The sequence below is a fragment of the Bos indicus genome, chromosome 7 (genome assembly GCF_029378745.1).
Source record: "Bos indicus isolate NIAB-ARS_2022 breed Sahiwal x Tharparkar chromosome 7, NIAB-ARS_B.indTharparkar_mat_pri_1.0, whole genome shotgun sequence".
Taxonomy (NCBI): Eukaryota; Metazoa; Chordata; class Mammalia; order Artiodactyla; family Bovidae; genus Bos; species Bos indicus.
Window position 1 is genome coordinate 17,291,030 of NC_091766.1, and position 25,242 is coordinate 17,316,271.

The 25,242-nt window shown below is 41.6% G+C and overlaps 1 protein-coding gene across 2 annotated transcripts in view; it reads right to left on the reverse strand.

Annotated features, from left to right (window-relative positions):
* LOC109561678 (putative adhesion G protein-coupled receptor E4P) overlaps positions 1-25,242 on the reverse strand; it is a 37,152-nt gene that overhangs the window by 3,210 nt on the left and 8,700 nt on the right. Inside the window, exons 5-16 of one of the 2 annotated variants that reach the window (XM_019964322.2) lie at positions 24,631-24,783; positions 22,215-22,255; positions 21,186-21,321; positions 19,342-19,449; positions 14,640-14,824; positions 13,907-14,074; positions 11,683-11,877; positions 8,841-9,076; positions 7,161-7,227; positions 6,503-6,594; positions 5,476-5,656; positions 1,935-2,030 (exon numbers count right to left, since the gene is read on the reverse strand). In XM_019964322.2, the coding sequence (XP_019819881.2) occupies positions 1,935-2,030; positions 5,476-5,656; positions 6,503-6,594; positions 7,161-7,227; positions 8,841-9,076; positions 11,683-11,877; positions 13,907-14,074; positions 14,640-14,824; positions 19,342-19,449; positions 21,186-21,321; positions 22,215-22,255; positions 24,631-24,783 (1,658 nt within the window). The remainder of the gene's footprint in view (positions 1-1,934; positions 2,031-5,475; positions 5,657-6,502; positions 6,595-7,160; positions 7,228-8,840; positions 9,077-11,682; positions 11,878-13,906; positions 14,075-14,639; positions 14,825-19,341; positions 19,450-21,185; positions 21,322-22,214; positions 22,256-24,630; positions 24,784-25,242) is intronic. The other variant, XM_070792955.1, reaches the window with a different exon arrangement.

A 25,242-nucleotide genomic window follows, 5' to 3' on the forward strand; every position in this document is an offset into this window, starting at 1 on the left:
GATATTTGTCCTGCCCCTAAAGGTGTTTTGGTCAATCTCTACTCTCTATAAATTTCATTGCTTTGGTCACTATTGTTTTCCTTCTGCCTAGGGCAATGCCTGGCTAGTGGAAATTGCTCACTGGATTTGAGAGTCTTAATTTCTTGTTTTGTTGCTATTGTTCAGTTGCTAAATCATGTCTGACTCTGCGATCTGGTGGATTGCAGCAGGCCAGGCTCCCCTGTTCTTCGCTATCTCCCAGAGTTTGCTCAAATTCGTGTCCGTTGAGTCGGTGATACCATCTAGCCATCTCATCTGCTGCTGCTCCCTTCTCCTCCTGCCTTCAGTCTTTCCCAGCATTAGGGTCTTAGCATTAGGAATCTTAATTCCCTCATCAGAGACTGACTCCACGCCCTCAGCAGTGAAAGCAGAGAGCCCTAATTACTGGACCACCAGAGGATTACCCAGGGGTCATTTTTTAAAAATTAGGTATATTCATCAAGTTTTTTGGCTTCCCTAGTGGCTCAGACAGTAAAGAATCTGCCTGCAATGAAGGAGACCCAGGTTGATCCCTGGGTCTGGAAGATCCCCTGGAGAAGGAAATGGTAACCCTCTCCAGTATTCTTGCCTAGAGAATTCCAGGGACAGAGGATCTTGCTGGGCTACAGTCCATGGGGTCACAAATAGCTGGACACAACTGAGGACTCAAGTGCCAGAGTCTTAGGGAGGTTCAATGTGCTGTGCGCTAAGTCACTTCAGTTGTATTTGACTTTGTGTGGCTCTATGAAGTGTACCCACCAGGCTCCTCCATCCATGGGGTTCTCTAGACAAGAATACTGGAGTGAGTTGCCAGGTCCTCCTACAGGAGATCTTCCCGACCCAAGGATTAAACCTGCATCTCTTATGTCTCCTGTATTGGCAGGCAGGTTCTTTACCACCAGAGCCACCTGGGAAGGGAGGTTCATTATGGCCACATTATTTAAAAATAAACTTCCCCAGAGCTTCCCTGGTGATTCAGTGGTAAAGAATCTAGCCGCAGTGTAGGAGATGCAGGTTTAATCGCTGTATGGGAAGATCCCCTGGAGGAGGATACAGCAACCCACTCCAGTATTCTTGCCTGAAAAATTCCATGGATGGAGGATCCTGGCAGGCTATAGTCCATTGGGTCACAAAGAGTTGGACACGACTAAGCCACTAAAGAACAACAAAACTCTTTCAGCCTGGTGCATTCCTGATTGCTTTCTAAATTTTTCCCCTTTTCATTTTCTTTTTAAAATTTTAATATAATTTTAAAGGTTAATTTCCATTTGAAGTTATTATAAAATATTGGGCATATTCCCTGTGTTGTACAATAGATCTCTGAGCCCATCTTATACCCAGTTGTTCGTACCCCCCCATGTCCCCACCCCTACAGCGCCTCTCCTCAAGTCCAGCCATGAGTTTGTCCTCTGTATCTGTGAGTCCTTTGCTCTATATTTTTTCTAGAGCATATATCATTTTGTAGCACTCTGTATAATCTACTTTTGGTATTTACTGTCTGTCTACTCCCTATTGGAATATCAACTTTGTGAAGGCGAGGATTTCCCCCCAATATCTAAAACAGTGGCTGGCACAAACTAGGAACTCAGTTAATTTTTGTTAAAAGAATGTTGTTGAATACGTGTAACATTTCTGTTAAATATCATTGGGTATTTGTTAATGGACTGAAGAGGAAGAAAGAAAGGAAAGAAGGAAGAAAGATAGGAAAAGGGAAGAAAGGAAGTAAGGGAGAGGAATAAAAAGGGAAAAAAGAGATTTTCTGGGTTTGGTCTCAAAACCCAGAAACTTCCACAGCTTAATGCAGGAATCTAATGTAATCTCTCTCTTTTTTTCAGATCAAACAACCAGGAAGTTCCGAGTAGCAGGAGATACTGAGTTCAGACAAGTACATGGCATTGCAGAAGAGCCCATCTTACCATTTTGGTCTGAGTAGCAGAGCGAAATACCTCAGAGCTTTCAGTTTCAACCCCTTTCCGCACCCCACTAAACCACTTCTTGAATTCCATCTGCACCTAAGGAATATAGAGGCTTGTGTTACATCCAAAGCTTGGTTTGGGAGAAAAGACCCTAAAACAGGAAATTAAAGGTGTGGATGCCAAGACATATTCTCTGCCACCCTTATACTGATTCTTGGTATAATATTGCCATGTTCATGCTGATTCATTTAATTTAGACTGGATTTGCTTGGTTGTTAAAGAGGCATTTACTAAATTAAAGGCACCATAAGGATTCTATATAGGATAATAATAATGATGATGTTGGTGGTGAGGGTGATGGTGAAAATGATGATGATATTGGTATGATGGTGGTGATGGTGATGGTGATGATATGATAGTAATAATGATGAAAAGGATTATGGTCGTGATGGTGATGATGACAAAGAAGGTAATGGTGATGTGATGATTACGAAGATGAAGGCCATTATTTATTGAACACTAGCAATGTTTAATGTACTTTATAGACAATGTATCAGTTAATATGTTAACCAATGCAATGTAACATTCAGAAGAAACAACAGAAGAAAGATTCTTCTCTTACCCCCAATTAAATGTGAAAAAATTGAGACTCTTGGAAGTAAATTGACTTGCCTAAGATCACATGGCCAGCATGCAAAACCTTGTCATTTTTACTCAGAGCCCTGACATAGACCGCCCACTGTGATTCCATGAATTGCCTTCCTTTAACCACATTAAAAAGAGGAGAGTGAAAAAGTTGGCTTAAAACTCAACATTCAGAAAACGAAGATCATGGCATCTGGTCCCATCACTTCATGGGAAATAGATGGGGAAACAGCGGAAACAGTGTCAGACTTTATTTTGGGGGGCTCCAAAATCACTGCAGATGGTGACTGCAGCCATGAAATTAAAAGACACTTACTCCTTGGAAGAAAAGTTATGACCAACCTAGATAGCATATTAAAAAGCAGAGACATTACTTTGCCAACAAAGGTTCATCTAGTCAAGGCTATGGTTTTTCCAGTGGTCATGTATGGATGTGAGAGTTGGACTGTCAAGAAAGCCAAGTGCTGAAGAATTGATGCTTTTGAAGGGTGGTGTTGGAGAAGACTCTTGAGAGTCCCTTGGACTGTAAGGAGATCCAACCAGTCCATTCTGAAGGAGATCAGCTCTGGGATTTCTTTGGAAGGAATGATGCTAAAGCTGAAACTCCAGTACTTTGGCCACCTTATGTGAAGAGTTGACTCATTGGAAAAGACTCTGATGCTGGGAGGGATTGGGGGCAGGAGGAGAAGGGGACGACAGAGGATGAGATGGCTGGATGGCATCACTGACTCGATGGACTTGAGTCTGAGTGAACTCTGGGAGTTGGTGATGGACAGGGAGGCCTGGTGTGCTGCGATTCATGGGGTCGAAAAGAGTCGGACACGACTGAGCGACTGAACTGAACTGAACTGAACTGAAGATCACATGGCCAGCATGCAAAATCTTGTCATTTTTACTCAGAGCCCTGACACAGACCACCCACTGTGATTCCATGAATTGCCTTCCTTTAACCACATTATCATATTTTTTAAAAGACATCTAAATTCTTAATACTCAACATTAACTCACATTAAGTTCTATTTTACTTCTGTGTGTGAGGAGCACCAAGCATTAAGGCACTAAAAGATGAAAGAGAACTTTGTAAATTGTTAAGATGGTCTTTTCACCGCCAGCATCTTAATTGCTGATAGGTCTACTCAACAGCAAAGGGGAAAAAGCCAGGAAAGTTGTTTTCAATTTTTACCCTATAAAGAGTGAAATTATAATGATCCTCACTGAGAACATGTGTGCCACAAACTGCTAAGACATTTGTTTTATGTTATCTCATTTAATTATCAATCTGGTGAGGCTGGTATTGCCATATTTGCAGATGAGAAAAACCAAGGCTCAGAGAGCATAAGAAACCTTCCCAGAGTCACACAGCAACCCAATTAGTGGAAATACCAGGATTAGAGCTGGTCTTTCTGGGTTTGTGGTAATATAAAATTATGCCAATAAACCAGTGCTTTTCCATACAGTGCACCTGACTAGAAGGATTATTCATCCTCTCTCTGACAAATTCAGGTATGGCCATGGGATCTGCTTTGGCCAATGAAAGAGAGTTGAACTGTGCTTTGTCATAATCTCCTTTCCCTTTGCCATGAACACACTAATGTTCTACTAATAAATAAGGGCTGTCCCTTCAGCCTCCATCACAGAGTGAAGATGATACATATCAAACTGCAGCTATGTAGCATAAGCAAGAAATAAGCCTTTGTCATTGTAAGCCACTGAAATCAGAGGGGGATGAGCTGTTACTACAGCAGAATCTCCCTTATCCAGACTGATATGTGTTCTGCTATGAATTAAAGTGTGTCCCCTGAAAATTCATGTATGAAAGCCCTAACTTTCCCAATGTGATTGCATCTGGAGGTATGACCTTGATGGAAGTGATTAAGGTTAAATGCAGTCATAAGCTCCCAGGTGGTGCTAGCGGTATAGAACCTGCCTGCCAATGCAGGAGACACAAGAGACACAGGTTCAATCCCTGGGTCAGGAAGATCCCCTGGAAGAGGGCATGGCAACCTACTCCAATTTTTGCCTGGAGAATCCCATGGACAGAAGAGTCTGGCGGGCTACAGACCATGAGGTCACAGAGAGTTGGATACGACTGAACCAACTTAGCATGCATGAAGTCATAAGCACCGAGTCCCTGTTCAATAGGATTAACAACATCCTTATAAGAAGAGACCTGAAAACTCTCATTCTCACTCCCATGTGAAGACACTTTCAGAAAGTGGCCATCTACCAAGAAGAGAGTCCTCTTCAGAACCCAAACGTAGTGGCATCCTGATATTAGGCATCTGGTCTCCGGAGTTGTGAGACGATAAATTTCTATTGACCAGATCACTCTGTCTGTGATATTTTTTATGGCAATCACCAGCAGACAAAGACATGCAACTTTCTTATACTTATAAAATTATTCCAAAATAAAAAGTTTACTTAAAAAGAAGTTATTAATAACTAGACTAACAATCCTTTTTTTTTCCATATGGCAGGTCCAGATTGGAGTGATGAATGGATGAGACTCAGAGCACATGATTTACCCAAGAAGCACCTAAACCCTCTTCCTAGAATCAAGGCAACTCCAAAATTATAAATATACAAGGTCAGAGAGAAGATCCCCTGGAGAAGGGAACGGCTACCCACTCCAGGGCTTCCCTGGTGGCTCAGATGGTAAAGAATCCGCCTGCAATGTGGGAAACCTGAGTTTGATCCCTGGGTTCGGAAGATCCCCTGGAGAAGGGAATGGCTACCTGCTCCAGTATTCTGGCCTGGAGAATCCCATGGACAGTAGTTGCCAAAAGTCAGTCATGACTAAGCGACTTTCACACGGTCAGAGAAGGGCGAGGATATGAACAACAATTCAACAAGACTTTCAGATTAAGCTGGTGAGACACAAAATGATTTGCCTTACCTGGCGATTAAGAAGACAGTGTACCACAAAAAGCAAAGTCCCCTGTAGAACATTGATGATGGTGAACATGTAGGCGATGATCGATCCAGTGGTCTTCCCAACTTCTTCAACCAAGAAAAAACCAAGACCCCAAGAACATCCCAGGATAAACAGCTGAGAGATGGCTTTAAATGTCATGACTCTGAAAAAGGAAAGAACAGTAATACCTCTCATTTATCACTACATAGTGCGCATGGCACTCAAGGCTTTCAGCACGTTCTTTACCACTAGTGCCACCTGGGAAGCCCTCTCATGAATCACCTTAGTTAAACCTCATGAATAGCTCATGTGGCGAAGTGTCTTCCTCGAACTCATACAACTTGAAGAAGGCAGAACCCAATTTGTTTTTTCTTTTGAAATTAAAAGTAGTTTTTAAAATTTATTTTTAGTAGGAGGATAATTGCTTTACAATAATTGTATTGGTTTCTGCCATACATCAACGTGATTTAGCCATAGGTATGCCCCTTCCATCTTCAACCTCCCTCAGACCTCCCACCTCATCCCACCCCTCTAGGTTGTCACAGGGCATCAGATTTGAGCTCCTTCCATCATATAGAAGATTCCCAGTGGCTATCTATTTTACATATGGTAATGTATCTGTTTCAATGCTACTTTCCCTATTCATCCCACTCTCTTCTTCCCCTGCTGTGTCCACAAGTCTATTTTCTGTGTCTGCGTCTCCATGAACCTAGACCCTTTTATACAGAGTGAAGTAAGTCAGAAAGAGAAAAACAAATATCTCATATTAATGCATACATGCAGTCTAAGAAGATAGTACTGATGAACCTTTCTGCACAGGAGCAATGGAAAACCTAACGTTTATGACCTCTGAGAATAATGCTTTTTTCTCACTCTTGAAAATTATTCCTCTGCAAAGTCTTTTACCTGGAAGTTTTATACCCTATTTTTGTATGGGTGGTCCCAGAAAATGTGGTCCTATAGGAAAAAAAAATCTATGGGTACCACTAATTCTGGTATGCATTCTTACCTGGTGTTCTGAATGGTGGAAACTTCTTTATTAAGGGAGGAAAGTTTGCTTCTCAAAATCCACAGAACTTGGAAGTAGAACACCAAGTTTATCTGTGGAAACAGAATGGAAAATTGACTTGGAACTGTCTTTTGAAGCTATGTAATGCAACCCAACTTGAGGTAGACCTAAGAATCTTTTCCCAAAAGATACAGACTTTATAAGGGTAGTGATATGCACACAGGCTCTGGTCTTTTATACAACACAGACTATAGAACCCATGCATCTGATGGTTGATTAGCATGACTATATAATTTATCATTCAAGCCAGGACACTTTAAAAGTGAAAGAATGCTATTCACATCTATACCAGGATGACGGATGTAACCAGGAATTTCTTGGCAAACAGGAAAATGTTCTATGCAGAGTGAATATTTTCTAAAGTTTTGTCAAATGAACAAATCCTGGATTTTTAAAAGACTTCCCAGCAGAGGGTTATGTTATATCAGAGGAACCAGGGAGCTGGGGGAAGCTGAAGAAAGACATCTGAAGACAATATTTCCAGCAAGAAGGGTTGATCACATTAGGCTGTATTTCCTTATCACATCTCATTTCCACTTTAACAGGTAAGAAACACACTCGGTGTTTCACCAGTAAATATCAATGGTTGGTCACCTACCAAGATAATGAGTGCTACTGGCCCCATGAAGCTCCAGATGAACCCTTTATCAAGTTTGAGCCAGCAGCTGTTGAGAGAAAGATAAGCATTAGCTGCTGATTTCTTAGGAGAAAGCAAAGGACTTGAATTCCGGCTACTGTAGCAATATCTGAGCAGTGTCCATACCTGTTTGGTTCAGATCTGAATATTAGGTGGAATTAAACATGGGTCCTCATCTCTTGCAAACTGCATGCTTTGAACCTCAGTTTCCCAAGTATAAAGTGGGGCCAACCAAAATGTTTTCAACACTTTTAAGTAACTACTGTGACTATATACCAAGTCTTGAAGTCAGATAGTATTATCAGTCCTCTGACTTTGCTTTTCTCCTTCAATATTGTGTTAGCTATTCTGGGTCATTTGCCACTCCCTATAAACATCAGAACCAGATTGTCAATATCCACAAAATAATTTTCTGGGATTTTGGTTGGGAATACATTCAATCTATAGATCAAGTAGGAAAAAACTGACTTCTTGACAATATTGAGTCTTCCTGTCCATGAACATGGACTATCACTTCATTTATTTGAATTTATTTTGATTTCTTTTATCAAAGTTTCCATCATATAGATCTCATAGTAAAGATTAAATGAGATAATGTTCATGCATTTTTAATACATTTCCTGACAGAATTAAAGACCAATGATTGTAGCTAATAATGTATTCTAATACCATGTGAAAGTGAAAAGTGAAAGTCTTATCTGCATCTTTGCAACCCCATGGACTGTAGAGTCCATGGAATTCTTCAAGCCAGAATACTGGAGTGGGTAGCCATTCCCTTGTCCAGCAAATCTTCCTGACCCAGGAATTGAACCAAGGTCTCCTGCATTGCAGGTAGATTCTTTACCAGCTGAGCTACCAGGGAATCCCAATAAATGTATTCTAATAATGTACTGTGCTTAGTTGCTCAGTCATGACTGACTCCTGGCAACCCCATGGACTGTAGCCCACCCGGCTCCTCTGTCCATGAAATTCTCCAAGCAAGAATACTGCAGTGGGTTGCCATGCCCTCCTCCAGCGGATCTTCCCAACCCAGGGACTGAACCCAGGTCTCCCACATTGAAGGTGGATTCTAATAATAATGATTGCTAAAATAAGAGAGTAAAAGTAGTAATTTTCAGCTACAAAAACTATCAACACTAATAATCAAGCATATTTCATGTACCAAGCACTCTAATGTCCAATACTTTGTATTCTTTCATAGCTTATATTTGAAAAAATAGTATAATTTATCAATATAATTTATTCTGAAAAAGGACATGGCAATATGAAACTGGTAAAAGTAAGCAATTACCAATACTCAGTAGGCAGAAAATCTCCCATACTTGATTCTATTCCAAGGGTTACAACTATGGCCCATAGGCCAAATCTGGTCCTCTCTTTGTTTTTGTAAATAAAGTTTTATTTAAACACAATCACATCCATTAATTTACAAATTGTCTATAACACTACAGGGGCAACGTTGAGTAATTTCCAAAAAGACCATATGGCTTGCAAAACAATAATAGTTACCATCTGTTGTTTTTCTTTTTGTTTTTTTTTTTTTTTATAGGAAGTTTGCCAGCCCCTCCCTACCCCCACTGTTTCAGATTTTGTATTGGTAATGGACACCACTTCCACCATGAATGCACTCATCATGCTTACTGAGTATACGTTCCATAATTCTTGTGTCCTACTGTTGCTGATACAGCCACAATCAGAGCTGGGACCCCATAGCCTACAGGGTACATGAACCTCTTCTTGAATCTGCCTGCAGTGGTGTAGTTGGCCACCTTGAGGTTCCTGACAGTGAGGAAGAGGTGTAGCCCTTCGAGGAACATCCAGGTGAAGGCGGCCAAGTAGAGGTAATGCAGTACACCTGCGATGACCTTGCACAGCACCTGGGGGGAGAGTAGAGTTAGGAACATGGAGCTGATGTAGTCTGTACCCGATTATATCCTTGCCTGTGTGCATGCCAAGTCACTTCAGTCGTGTCCAACTCTTTGCAACCCCATGGACTGTAGCCCACCAGTCTCCCCTGTCCATGGGATTCTGCAGGCAAGAATACTGGAGTGGGTTGCCATGCCCTCCTCCAGGGGGTCTTCCCTGCCCAGGGATCAAACCTGCATCTCTTATGTCTCCTGCATTGGTTCTTTATCACTAGCACCACCTGGGAAGTCAAATTATATACTTAACACTTATTATTTCCTGCATGCTAGCCTGGAATTTCAATTCTTACACCTGTGCCATTTTGCTTAGGGGAAACACATCTTCTAGGGACTCTCACCAACCATTGAAATCTGCCTATCTTGTGCATGGGGCAAGCCAGAAGTGCCAAGAAATGAATGTCATGGGTGAAAAGTGAAAGTGTTAGTCACTCAGTCATGTCCAGCTCTTTGTGACCTCATTGACTGTAGCCTGCAAAGCTCCTCAGTCCATGGAATTCTCCAGGCAAGAATACTGGATTGGTAGCCATGTTCTTCTCCAGGAGATCTTTCCAACCCAAGGATTGAACCTGGGTCTGCTCTATTGCAGGCAGATTCTTTACAATCTGAGCCACTGTGGGAGCAGCACTCAAATCCATAATAGACAAGAGTTAGCAAATCAATACTCCATTGACTTTGGCATTTGGGGGGATGGGATGGTTAATTTTATGTTTCAGCTTGACTGGGCTAGGGCATGTCCAGACAACTGATAACACATTTTTCTGGGCATGCCTGTGAGGATGTTTCTGGAAGAGATTAGCATTGGAATCAATAAACTGAGTAACAAAGATGGCCCTCACCAATGAGGATTGGCATCATCCAATTTGTCAAGGGCATAAATAGAACAGAAAGTTGGAGAAAGGGAGAATTTGCTCTCTCTGCTTGAACTGGGACATCCATCTTCTCTAGCTCTCAGACATCAAAGGTCATGGTTCCAATTAATTTTATTTATGAAATGTATGGCAGAAACCAGCAAAGTCACATCCACCAAAATGCCAAGCCTCCATCCACCCTCAGTTTGTCACTAGGACTCAACTTACCAAACAGAGACTACATTTCCCAGCACTCCTTGCAGTTAGTTTGACCATGTGACTGGCTTCTAGCCAATGGGATTTGAGAGGTCCATATAAACCCCTCTCCTAGGACTCCACCACCCTCTTTCTCTTTCCACTTGGTCAAAATGGAAAGAATCTCAGGATGACCTTGGAAGCTGTGTATGCTATGAGAGAGCCTCCCATGGCCTGAGGTTGGAGGAGAGATACCCTTTACACCTGTTCACTCACCCTCTACTGACTCACAGGGGAAAATGAACTACTCTTGGGATAAACCACTGATATTTTATAGTTTATTTGTTGTAGTAGCTATTGTAACCCTAACTAACACCATCAGTCTGATTTAACAAAATGTTTGAGTGTCAGACTGATGGTGTTAGTTAGGGTTACAATAGCTACTGCAACAAATAAACTATAAAATATCAGTGGTTTATCCTAAGAGTAGTTCATTTTCCCCTGTGGGTCAGTAGAGCTATCCAAAAATCTACAAGCAATAAATGCTGGAGAGGATGTGGAGAAAAGGGAACCCTCTTACACTGTTGGTGGGAATGCAAACTAGTACAGCCACTATGGAGAACAGTGTGGAGATTCCTTTAAAAACTGGAAATAAAACTGGCATACGACCCAGCAATCCCACTGCTGGGCATGCACACTGAAGAAACCAGAATTGAGAGGGACTCGTGTACTCCAATGTTCATTGCAGCACTATTTATAATAGCCAGGACACGGAAGCAACCTAGATGTCCATCAGCAGATGAATGGATAAGAAAGCTGTGGTACATATACACAATGGAGTATTACTCAGCCATTAAAAAGAATACACTTGAATCAGTTCTGATGAGGAGGATGAAACTGGAGCCTTTTATACAGAGTGAAGTAAGCCAGAAAGAAAAACACCAATTCAGTATACTAACGCATATATATGGAATTTAGAAAAATGGTAACAATAACCCTGTATGCGAGACAGCAAAAGAGACAGATGTATAGAACAGTCTTCTAGACTCTGTGGGAGAGGGTGAGGGTGGGATGATTTGGGAGAATGGCATTGAAACATGTATATTATCATATGTGAAACAGATCACCAGTCCAGGTTCGATACATTATTCAGGATGCTTGGGGCTGGTGCACTGGGATGACCCAGAGGGATGGGATGGGGAGGGAGGTGGGAGGGGGGTTCAGGATGGGAAACACGTGTACACCCGTGGCAGAGTCATGTCAATGTATGGCAAAACCAATACAATATTGTAATTACCCTCCAATTAAAATAAATAAATTTATACTTAAAAAATAAAATTAAAAAAAAGAAATTATGGGTCATGTTCAAAATTACACAGAGAGATAAAATGGGAATTCTTGCTTTTTACCCTACACAATCATTGGTGTTTATCATCATTCATCCCATCTTTCCTCCAAACTAAGTGGCTAGATTGGATTAGGACCATGAAATAAATAATATGTTAATTCTCCTACCTCAGGTTCAGTTTGATCAATCCCCACGAGGAAGAGGAGGTGGGCCAGAAAGAGGCAGATGGAGAGCTGCAGGTGGAGAGTAGTGCTGGTGTTCTGGATGGATCGACACAGGAGGAAGGTGAGGGCTGCCAGGAGGAGGCAGAGCAGGGAGAGGCTCAGCCCCACATAGGTGATCATGGTCAGCACAGGATCCTCCTAGAAGACACCAAAAGAGGAATATATTATTCCAGCTCTATAGGTATGTTCCTGATGGAGCATCGGATGGACTTTCCAGATCAGCTCCCAAAGAAATGACTTAATCTCTCTAAGACTTGGTGATTCCCTCTTCAAAATATGGGTAGTTATAGCATTTATCACACAGAGCTAGACCAGCATTGACAAATAGAAACAGATGAGCCATGTGCATAATTTTAAATTTTCTAGTAGCCGTATTTTTGAAAATGTCAAAAGAAACAAGTCTAATTGATTTAATAGTACATGTTCAAAATACTGGGCTTCCCAGGTGGTGTTAGTGGTAAAGAACCTGCCTGCCAATTCAGGAGATGTAACAGGCAGGTTCAATCGCTGGGTCAGGAAGATCCCCTGGAGACAGGCATGGCAACCCACTCAAGTATTCCTGCCTGGAGAATCCCATGGTCAGAGGAGCCTGGTGGGCTATAGTTCACTGGCTACACTCACAAAGAATCGGACACGACTGAAGCAATTTAGCACTCATGTACACATGTTCAAAATACTATCAGTTCAATGTGTTGAATGTCATATAATTAATATAATGATATAACAAAAATATAATCAGTTCAAATTACATTCAGTGTAAAAGTTATTAATGAACTAGTTGGTCCTCTTTTCCCTCCATATTCAGTCTTTGAAACCCAGTATGTACTTAACACTTACCGAGCATCTCAATCAAATGCTATATTTTAAAGAGTGAAAGTAAAGCACCGTCCTACCAAAAAACAAAGTTGTATTTAGTGGAAAAATATTTTATACTATTTCTTAATTTCAATACATTCAAATGGAATAGAATTTTTTTCTTCAGTCATACTAGTCACATTTTAAGTGTTCAATAACCATATGTCTGATCCTATTGGACAAGACGGCAATCAAATATAATCTCATGAAGGCTGTTTTGTTCTCTGTAGTATCCACAATGCCTGGAATGGCATCAGACATATAGTAGTTTACTCAAATTCATGTTCATTGAGTTGGTTAGATAGCATCACTGGTTATAAATGGACATAAATTTGAGCAAACTCCAGGAGACAGTGGAGGACAGAGGAGCCTGACGTGCTGCAGTCCATGGGGTCTCAAACAGTCAGACATGACTTAGTGACTGAACAACAAGAAAGTTACTTATATATAAATCTGTTAAATGAACAAAATGAGGTTGTGCGTTTACGTAAGAAATAGGGTGTTATCTTCCAGTCAATGATCAATAAATGGGAGTTTAAAATAAGTGGGGAAACAAGTTAGGTAAATTTCTTTAAATGCGAGTTATCTGAGGTATGGTTGGGACCTGGGAAGTTTAGGGGGCTGTGCTTTTACATGGGTGATGGTCAGTTGCCTTTGTTCTGGTGTGACTGGGCGATGGGGGTTAGCTCTATTTCTCGCAGAGTAACAGGTCTCCATGGATCTTTCCACCGTAGGGGCTGACAACCGACTTTTCAATGATTGAGGGCTTTCTCTGCTAGCTTGAGCACACTCTGCCCATGCCCATGGACATGTCAAGAGAATGAATACTCCCTGGATGTTGTTGTTGTTCAGTCGCTAAGTCTCGTCTGACTCTTTGCAGCCCCATAGACTGCAGCACGCAAGGCTCTTCTGTCCTCTGCTATCTCCCAGAATTTGCTCAAATTCATATCCATTGAGTCGATGATGTAGCTTTCAACAAATGACTGAAGGGAGATGGTGTATAAATAACCCAGCTTTCTCGCCATTCATTTAGGATGACTCTGAGGTGTGTCTTCTACCCTGACTCCAAAAATCTCCCAGAGGGAAGTAACCCCAGTTACTCATAGTGGTACCTGGCATCTGGCTTCTCTGATTGGCTTCTGTCTCTTTCCCATTTCATTTCCCAGTCCCTTACTGATGCTTCCTGGAATTACCTCTCAAGTAATTCTGCTTGACACCTTATCTCAGAGTTGTTTTTTTTATTTTCCCTGAGACTCGGAGAGTCTTCCTGGACACAGTCAAGTTCACTGTAAGGGACCATAAATTGTTGTACCTTGGGAACAAGAGCCACGAGGACAGCAAAGCTGGAAAGGTGGGAGCACTTGCATTGGGTGTGAGAATCATTGCTGCCCAAATGAGCGCAACCCTCCGTCGACCAGCTGCCCCCATCCTTTGATCCTTTCCAGTAGACACAGAAATATTTTCTCCTCCCACCACCTGGCTGGAAAGAGAAGAGCATGAAAGTGGATTTCTTCTGGTTTTTATCATTTCAACTTTATAGGTTAAGTGAGGTGCACTGGGTTGGAAACTGGATTGGAAAAACTCTGAAACCCTTGTGGGGAAGTGTTGCATACCCCACTTTCACTGTGGGATTTGCTCTTCATTTATTCTGCCCATCTCTGGTTTTCCCTGGGACTGACTGTTATGCACTGCTTTCCCCAGGTTGTTGGTCATTGATAAGACCAATGAGAGAAATGGATGAGAGGGAGAAGAGGCAGCTCTGGTATTTCTTCTGTACTGCTGTTCTGCTGCCAACTGTCTCCATCTCCAATTGCCAATCTTCCTGTATACCTGCAGCCTTCACTGGGCAATGCTCATCCCCCCAGTGCTTTTTTTCCCCCATTGCCTTTTTATGCTTAAGTGTGATACCAGCTGTCTCACATTTGCCATCTCTGAGTGCCTCAACATTTGTTAGTTCTCTTAACTCTGAATGATCACAGTTGAATTCAGTTTCCTGCCTGGACTGATAATTCACCTGTTCAAGGTAAAGCCTAGATTTTGCTCACCTGAGTATGTTGGAAGGTCAGGAACACAGGTTTAGATAGATCAACTTTTTCCTTCACACCAATGGAGCCACTTATCACTTGAGAGTTCAGGTTGACTTCCTTTATCCCTCTTCTATCACTGAAAAAGGATCCATTTAGAATATCCCCAAGAGATCGATAAGTGATAAGCGCCACTGCACTTGCATCTGAGAAAATGGAAGAAAAGTCACGTTTGCTAGGGTATCTAGAGGTTGGGGAATTGGTACATTAGTGTTCTGTGTGAGGGTTGTAAGGGGTTGTAAGGGTTATATAAAGTCATAATTGCACTTGGAAGTCTTTTCCATTGCCCAATCAATACATTACATGTGGCTTAGGGATTATTCTGTATATGTAATATATAGTCAAATGTATCACACATTATAAGGGATATAAGGCAATGGCACCCCACTCCTGTACTCTTGCCTGGAAAATCCCATGGATGGAGGAGCATGGTAGGCTGCAGTCCATGGGGTCACTAGGAGTCAGACATGACTGAGCGACTTCACATTCACTTTTCACTTTCATGAATTGGAGAAGGAAATGGCAACCCACTCCAGTGTTCTTGCCTGGAGAATCCCAGGGACGGGGGAGCCTGGTGGGCTGCCATCTCTGGGGTCGCACAGAGTCGGACACGACTGAAGCGACTTAGCAGCAGCATGTGCAAAATATTCTATCGATGTGTTGTAAAATATTTATATATGAACATTAGACATCAAAAGGAGAATCATAAGGCAAGATGTTTGTCTCCAGAAGGTAAAACTCAGGTGTGCGTGTGTGTGTGTTTGTGTGGGCACGCACATGTGCATGTGCCCGTTCAGTCATGTCCAACTCTCTGCGACCCCATGGACTGTAACCCGCCAGGCTCCTCTATCCGTGGGATTCTCCAGGCAAGAATACTGGAGTGAGTTACCATTTCCTTCTCCAGGGGATCTTTCCGACCCAGGGATCAAACCCCCATCTCTTACATCTCCTGCATTGGCAGGCAGGTTCTTTACCCCTAGCACCACCTGAGAAGCCTGGAACTCATGTGGGATGAAGAAATCAAATATTTCTGAATAGATGATGACTCCCTCATATTCATTCCTGTACACTGTTTATGGTGGCCAAGGGACGGAGGCAACCTAGATATCCATCAACAAAGGAATGGATGGAGAAAATGTGGTATGTCTGTACAATGGAATACTACTCATTTATAAAATGAAATAAAGTTGGGACACAGACGGACCTAGAGACTGTCATACAGAGTGAACTGAGCCAGAAAGAGAAAAACAAACATATATTAACACGCATATGTGGAATCTAGAGAAATGGTACAGATGATCTTATTTGCCAAAGAGACAGAGACACAGACCTAAATAACAAATGTATGGACACCAAGTGGGGAAGTGGGGCGCTGGATGAACAGGGAGATTGGGACTGACATATATCACTGCTGATGTGTGTGTGCTCAGTTGCTCAGTCTTGGCCAACTCTTTGCAGCCCTATGAACTGTAGCCCGCCAGGCCCCTCTGTCCATGGAATTTTCCTGGCAAGAACACTGGAGTGGGTTTCCATTTCCTACTCCAGGGTATCTTCCCAACCCAGGGACTGAACCACACCTCTTGTATCTCCTGCCCTGGCGGGTGCATTCTTAACCACTGCAGCACCTGGGAAGCCCTGTACAGTATCAACACTATGTATAAAGTGCATAACTAATGGGAACCTACTGTATAGCCAGGGAACTCTGCTCAATGCTCTGTGCTGAGCTACATGGGGAGGAAATCCAAAAAAGAGGGGATATGTGTATACACATGACTGAGTCACTCTGCTGGATAGTAGAAACTAACACAACATTATAAAGCAACTATACTCCAACAAAAATTAATTTAAAAAGTATTCCAAATAATTCCCATCTTCCACCTCAAGCTGACTCCTGGGTATCTAATTTAATGGAAAAGTATCGTGACGGCCCATTCTGTTCAATTTATCCTCTCACCCTTCCCTCACTCCCTCCTCCTACCTCTCTCGCTCAGCCTCTCTCTCTCTCTTTTTCTCTTTCTCTCTCTCTGTCTCCCTCCCACCCTCTTCCCTTTCCCTTTTCATGCTAGAAGAATTTAAGTCATAGAAGTTGAATGCACAGTATGACACGGTTTCCTAAACTGCAATCATTCACGTGCCACCATGCCAGTTTTACCCCAAACCACTTACCACCTATATCACTCGATCTAAAAAAACCAACTGGTCTTCTCTGGTGGTCCAGTGGATAAGAATCACTGCCAATGCAGAGGAAATGGATTTGATCCCTGGTCCTCGAAGATTCCACATGCCGCAGAGCAAGTAAGTCACAGCTACTGAGCCTGTGCTCTAGAGCCTGTGAATCACAAGTACTGAAGCCCATGCATCCTGTGGAGGCTGGATGCGTGAGAAAGCCGCCACAATGAGAAATACTGAGCACTGCAACTCAGAGAAAGCCCGCAAGCAGAAACAGAGACCCAGCACAACCGAAAATCAATTAAAAAATAGATTTTAAAAAGGAGTGAATGGTTGAAAAAATAATAAAAATCAACTCAGTTTTAGATGTTTTCCCCTCTCCCTCCTCTCTTCTACAGCTCACAGTAAACAGTGAAGATTAACCAGTAGCCAGGAATTTTACAGAGGAGCATAGGAACAAGTATTTCACTCTCTCAAGGTAACTGGGTCTTTCTCTTTGAAATACTTTTCATGCATGCATTCATTCATTCATTTGTCACATGTTTACTGAGCATCTACTGTGTACTGGACAGTGTTCCAGGCATCACAACACAACAGGGAACAAAATGGGCAGAGTCCCTGCCATCAGGGAGATGATGTCATGGGAGAGATAGACAACAAACAAATAAATAAATTAGAAAGGGTCGCATAGTGTGGATGTGATGCAGTGACTTAAATAAAATGACAGAATAAAGCAAGGGTGTCAAATTATGGCCTGGGGGTCAAATCCAGCCTACGACCTGTTTTTGTAAATAAAGTTTTATTGGCACACAGCCATGTCCCTTCATTTACATATCACCAATGGCTGCTTTCACACTACAATGTCAAGAGTTGAGCAGATAAAACAAAAACCATCTGGCCCCAAAACCAGAAATATTTGTCCTCTTGTGTTCTTACAGAAAAAGTTTGCCAACTCTTGCCTGAAAAGTCCCATGGACTGAGGAGCCTGGTGGGCTGCAGTCCATGGGGTCGCTAGGAGTCGGACACGACTGAGCACTTCACTTTGACTTTTCACTTTCATGCATTAGAGGAGGAAATGGCAACCCACTCCAGTGTTCTTGCCTGGAGAATTCCATGGACAGAGGAGCCTGGTGGGCTGCCGTCTATGGGGTCGCACAGAGTCGGACATGACTGAAGCAACTTAGCAGCAGCAGCAGCAGGCTAGCAGAATAGAGAGATTATATAATGCTTCTCAAGGGAAAGAGTGTTTGAGGCAACTCATGTGCCATCATCAAGAGTGAGCTTCTCTGAGGAAATGCTTCTATACTACATTTGGTGGGAATGTAAGTTGGTGCAGCCACCATGGAAAATGGTGTGGTGGTTCCTCAAAAAACCAATACATGATCCAACAATCCCACTCTTGGGCATATTTCCTGCTAAAGCTATAATTCAAACAGGTACATATACCCCTACGTTCATAGCAGCAGTGTTCACAATAATCAAAGCATGGAAACAACCTAAAAGTCCATCAACAGAAGAATAGGTAAAGAAGATGTGGTATGTATATACAATGGAATATTACTCAGCCAAAAAAAGGATGAAATGATGCCATTTGCAGTAACACAGATGGACCTAGAGATTATCATACTAAGTGAAGTAAGTGAGAAAGAGAGACAAATATGCCATATGATATCACTTACATGTGGATCTAAAATATGGCACAAAATAACCTACCTACAAAATGGAAATAGACTCACAGACACAAACAGGCTTGAGGTTGCCATGGGGAGGTGGATGGGGGAGGGAGGGACTGGGCATGTAGGATGAGCGAGGAGGCACAAACTGTTATATAGAGGACGGGCAAACGACAAGGCTCTATTGTTATAACACAGGGAGCTATGGTCTATATCCTGTGATAAACCATAATGGAAAAGAATATTTAAAAAAGAAAGTGTATTATCTGAGTCACTTCGCTATATAGCAGAGATTGGCATGACATTGTAAATCAACTACGAAAGTGAAACTCACTCAGTTGTGTCCGACTCTTTGCGACCCCACGGACTATAGAGTCCATGGAATTCTCCAGGCCAGAATACTGGAGTGGGCAGCCTTTCCCTTCTCCAGGGGATCTTCCCAACCCAGGGATCGAACCCAGGTCTCCCGCATTGCAGGCGGAGTCTTAACAGCTGAGCCACCAGGGACTTCACTTAAAAAATAAAATTTTTTAAAAAGAGTAAGCTTTTTGGATCAGCACATGAAACTGAGCAGGCACCAGCCAGTCCCTTTTAAGGAACTAAGTCAAGGAATCTCTGTTTGAACCTCCGCGTGTATCACAAAGTCCATACAAACTGTGTCCTCAAAATTGCCTGGTTAGTGGTCAAGGCAGATCTTTAAATTCTGCCAGAAGAGTCTTCTTACCTTGAATGCTTTGGAAGCTTGGCTTCATCACCTAGAAATGAGACAACAGTGCCTAGAAGTTATAGGTCAAGAGTATAGGTCATCTTAGACACAGTACCTCTTGTGGTTCCTTTGAAAGCATTTGGGCAGTCGATATCCATCGTGTTGTTTCCAGCTTCTAGAACAGTCTTCTCACTTGTCTCATTGCACTTCTTGGTTTCATAAACTGGAAACATTAGGAAAGTGAGTCCTGCTTTGCTCAGTTCTCATGCCTAAAAAACTTGCTAATAACTCCCTTCTTTGACAGATCCATTACTAGTCATTTTACTTACTGCATGCAAGGTAGACCATGTGGTCCTCCCCTAACATTTCTGACTGGTGGAGATGAAATGTCGAAAGTATAGGCAACACATGTGGGTCACACAACTCAGGGGAAGAGAGAAGACTGTCATGCTTCCCAGAGCTGGCTGAAACAGGCAAGCTCAACCTTTACTATAGAATTTTTAAAGGGAAAAATTTTCTTTAAACAATGTGTAATGAATGGGGCGCCTGGGGAAAGGAGAACTAATTTTTTTAAACAAGGGAAGCTAAGCATTTAAAAGTTTTCCAAGAAATAGAGTTTTCATGAAAAAAAAAAAAAAAAACCTAGAAACAGAGCTACCATATGATCCAGGAATTCTACTCCTGGGCATAGATCCAGAAAAAACAAACACTCTAATTTGAAAAGATACACTTGCCCCAGTGTTCACAGCAGGACTGTGCACGACAGCCAAGACATGGTAGCAACCTAAGTGCCCATCAACAGATGATTGACTTAGGAAAATGTGGTACATATTGGAATATTACTTGGCCATTAAAAAGAATGAAATATTGCCATTTGCAGCAACACGGATGGATCTAGAGAATATAATACTTAATAAAATGTCATAGAAAGACGAATGCTACAGATAACACTTACATGTGGAATCTAAAAAATAATACAAATGAGTGTATGTACAGAATAGAAACAGATTCACAGACATAAAAAACAAATTTATGGTTTCCAAAGGGGAGAGGCAGTGGGGAGGGATAAATTAGGACTATGGGATTAACAGGTACAGACTACAGTGTATAAAATGGATAAGCAACAGAGATTTACTGAATAGCACATGAAGTTATACCCAATATCTCATAATAATCTACAATGGAATGTAATCTGCAAAAGTACTGAATCACTATGCTATACATGCATGTGTGCATGCTAAGTCAATTCAGTCATGTCTGACTTTGCAACCCCATGGATTGAAGCTAGGCTCCTCTGTTCATGGGATTCCCCAGGCAGGAATACTGGAGTGGGTAGCCATGCCCTCCTCGAGGGAATCTTCCTAACTCAGGAATTGAACCCACATCTGTTATGTCTCCTGCATTGGCTACTGCTGCTGCTGCTGCTGCTGCTAAGTCACTTCAGTTGTGTCCGGCTCTGTGCAACCCCATAGACAGCAGCCCACCAGGCTCCCCCGTCCCTGGGATTCTCCAGGCAAGAACACTGGAGTGGGTTGCCATTTCCTTCTCCAATGCATGAAAGTGAAAAGTGAAAGTGAAGTCGTTCAGTCGTGTCCGACTTTTCACGACCCCATGGACTGCAGCCTACCAGGCTCCTCCATCCATGGGATTTTCTAGGCAAAAAGCCTGCATTGGCAGGTGGATTCTTTACCACTAGTGCCACCTGGGAAGCCCTCCTATGCTATATACCTGAAACTAACACAATAACATAAATCAACTATAATTCAATTTTTAAAAATTTAACAATAAAAAATAAAAATTTTCCAAGGGAATAGTCACCTGGGAGCAGTCTTCTGCATTTGGGAAAAATCACTTAAGTGAACTCTGTTCATGATATGTGAATATATTAACACAAGGTCTGATGAAAGATGACTTTCATAAAATTTTCTGGCCTTAAAACTAATGCTTAGTGTTTCTTACCTATGTTAAGGTCAGAATTTTCATACTTTCCTGGAGAAACAAAACTCTCATTCCATATGGTCAATTCTACATGTTGAAGTAGTTGGGTCGCCTGTTTTGCAATGTAGTTTTTGCTTCCATTGTTCCTCAGCATTTCCTTTCAAAGAAATAAAACTAATTAGGTAGATGGTTATTGAAACTTTGAAAAGCAGGAATATACGTAAGTGTGGTTAAGTGAGCCAGCCTCTTGATGAGAGTGAAAAAGCTGGCTTAAAACTCAACATTAAAAAAACTAAGATCATGTCCTCCGGTCCCATCACTTTGTGGCAAACAGAAAGGCAAGTAACAGATTTCCTCTTCTTGTGTTCTAAAATCACTGCTTATGGTCACTGCAGCCATGAAATTAGAAGATGATTGCATCTTGGAAGGAAAGCTATGACAAACCTAGGCAGTAGGTTAAAAAGCAAAGATATCACTTTGCTGACAAATGTCCATATAGTCAAGACTATGTATGGGCTTTCCAGTAGTCATGCACAGATGTGAAAGCTGGACCATAAAGAAGGCATAGCACCAAAGAGTTGATACTTTCCAACTGTGAGAAACTTTCCAACTGTGAGATACTTTCCAACTTCTCCATACTGGAGAAGATGCTTGAGAGTCCTTTGGACAGCAAGGAGATCAAACCAGTCAATCTCAAAGGAACTCAACCCTGAATATTCATCGGAAGACCACCTGATGCAAAGAGCCAACTCATTGGAAAAGACTCTGATCTGGGAAAGATTGAAGGCAAAAGGAGAAGGGGCAACAGAGGATGAGATGGTTAGATAACATCACTGACTCAACAAACATGAATTTGAGAAAACTCCAGGAGTTAGTGAAGGACAGGAGAGCCTGGCATGCTGCAGTCCATGGAGCTGCAAAGAGTCAGACACGACTTGGCGACTGAACAATAACAACAACAAAAGTCATAGAGAGCCATGGTAGTATTTGAGCAGGAGAAATGTATGGTCAGACTGATTGTTTTTCAAACCTAGGCTACACCTTACTTACCCAAATGTCCCCTGGTGCTTGTGTCTTATCACTGGCATCCTCTGAGAAAGAAAAGTAACAGTCAAATGAAATATGGGAAATAACACACTCTAACATAGATCTTTCTTCCAATCACATTCAAGTTGAGTGTTTCCTTCTGCACTCAAATACCATCCTAATTTCATTCTAAGAATTCCCAAATCTCTTCTAAGGTAGAATTTTCAAAGGGAATTAGGATGGGGTTTCTCATTTAAAAATTCAGTCAGTAGTGTTCATGGAGCATTTACTAAGAGGGAGGCTAAATCTTATAGGTGAATAGAGACAGCTGCCATGATCTTTCACTGTTGATGGGAATGTGAATTGATATAGCCACTATGGAGAACAGTATGGGAGGTTCTTTAAAAAGCTAAAAATAGAATTACCATATGACCCAGCAATCCCGCCCTTGAGCACAGATCCTAAGAAAACCATAATTCAAAAAGACACAAGTACCCCAATGTTCACTGCAGCTGTATTTATAATAGCTAGAACATGGAAGCAACCTAGATGTCCATTGACAGATGAATGGATAAAAAAGCTGTGGTACATATACACAGTGGAATATTACTCGGCCGTAAAAAGGAATGCCTTTGAGTCAGTTCTGATGAGGTGGATGAACCTAGAACCTATTATACAGAGTGAAGTCAGTCAGAAAGAGAAAGATATTATCGTATTCTAATGCATATATACGGAATCTAGAAAAATGGTACTAAAGAATTTATTTATAGGGCAACGATGGAGAAACAGACACAGAGAACAGATATGGGGAATGAGGAGGAGAGGAGAAGATGTATAGGAAGAGTAACATGGAAACTTACATTACCATATATAAAATAGATAGCCAACAGGAATTTACTGTATGGCTCAGGAAACTCAAACAGGGGCTCTGTATCAACCTAGAGGAGTAGGGTGGGGAGGGAGACGGGAGGGAGGTTCAAAAGGGAGGGGATATATGTATACCTATGGCTGATTCATACTGAGATTTGACAGAAAACAACACAATTCTGTAAAGCAATTATCCTTCAATTAAAACAAAATAAATTTTTTAAAAACCTAAAAAAAAAACCTGCTGAAAATCAAAGACAAAGAGAAAAAAAGATTATATTCAAATGAAAACCAATTAGACTGATAGCTAACCTCTCATCAGAAACAATGGAATCTAGAAAACAGTAATTTCTTTAAAGTGAACAAAAATAACTAAGAATTAAGATAAAATACATTTTAAGATGAAATATAAAATTTAAGTATTAAATAATAATAAATAAGTAGAAGAAACAAAACAAACCAACAAAAAGAATGAAACTGGGTCATTGGGAGAGACATGGGTAGACCTAGAGCCTGTCATACAGAGTAAAGTAAGTCAGAAAGAGAAAAACAAATACTGTATATTAACACATTTATGTGGAATCTAGAAAACCTTATGGATGAATCTGTTTGCAGGGCAGAAATAGAGAACAGACATGTGAGCACTGAAGGGGTAGAGGGAAAGATGTACTGGGAGACTGGGACTGACCTAAATACACTGCCATGTGTAAAACTGATAGCCGGTGGGAACCTGCAGTATTGCAGGGAGCTCAGCTCAGCACTCTACGATAACCTGGATGGGTGGAATGGAGGGCGATGGGAGGAAGCAGATATGTGTATACACAGAGCTGAGTCACTTCATTGTAGAGCAGATACTAACACACCATTGTAAAGCAACTATACTTCAGGGTTTTAAAAACAGAGACAAAATATGTTCCCTTGTGGAGTTTGCAGCCTATGGCAAAGTTGCCAAGCAAATAATTGAGTGATTATAAGAGTCCAGCATATTAATACATAGGATGAGACGTCTTGGCAGTATACAGAAAAGGACCATGTTTAGGGTGTGGGAAACCCTTCCCAAAGAAACAGGTGTTAATTGGGATAATAACGATCAGTTGTTGTCTACCTAGCATCATATTTTAAGTGACACTGACCACCTGATGTGAAATGCTGACTCATTGGAAAAGACCCTTATGCTGGGAAAGATTGAATGCAGGAGGAGAAGGAGATGACAGAGGAGGAGATGGTTGGATGGCATCACCAACTCGATGGACCTAAGTTTGAGCAAACTCAGGGATATAGTGATGGACAGGGAAGTCTGGTGTGCTTCAGTCCATGGGGTCGCAAAGAGTTGGACATGACTGAACGACAACAACAAAGGCATCTACTTGGAGATGGTGGCTATTGCCATGGGCTTGAGTGAAATCTCCCAGGAAATGGTTACCAAGGACAACAATGGATTGAAGGGTGAGGACCAGGACAGATCTCTACCTTGTTACCCTAGCCTGAAATTGGTGAAACTCTCAAGGGATCTTCTCCTGCCTCCTTTTTCATAGTGGAGTATTTGATTACTGGAGTATCTGGAGATTCTTACCATAACATTCTGCATGATTAATTGTAAATATACCAGCCACCCAGTTGAAGAGAGGATAATGTGGGACACAGCTGCAGTAGTAATTTCCAATTCCATTTCTGCAATATGCTTTCTTCTTGCACTTTGCCAGCCCTCTCGCACACTCATCAATATCTGTGAATCAAGAGAAAATATCATTAGAAAATATCACTTTTTATTCTCATAAAACCATATTGTTTTCCCTTGCCCATGAGATCTCTACTACCCAACATCACTTATAAATGTACCCAGAACATCTCTCCTTGGTTAAGATGATTCAATACAGAGATGACAATTTTCCTGAAGTTACTTTATAAAGCCAAAGTAATTTCTAGGATGCACTGTGGAGTGAAATAAAGTTCAGAAGGCCTTCTCTGATGTCCTATCAAAAGGATCAAGATCACAGAAGACAAAGAAGGATTAAGAATCTGTCACAGATTAGATGAGGCAGGACTGAGATGACTAAATGCAATATGAGACACTGAAATGGCTCTTAGAACAGAAAAAAAAAAAGGGGGTGGATTTCAGGGGGTAAAACTTTATACTGGTAAAACTTGTATAAAGTCTCTAGTCTAGTTGATATTATTGTCCCAT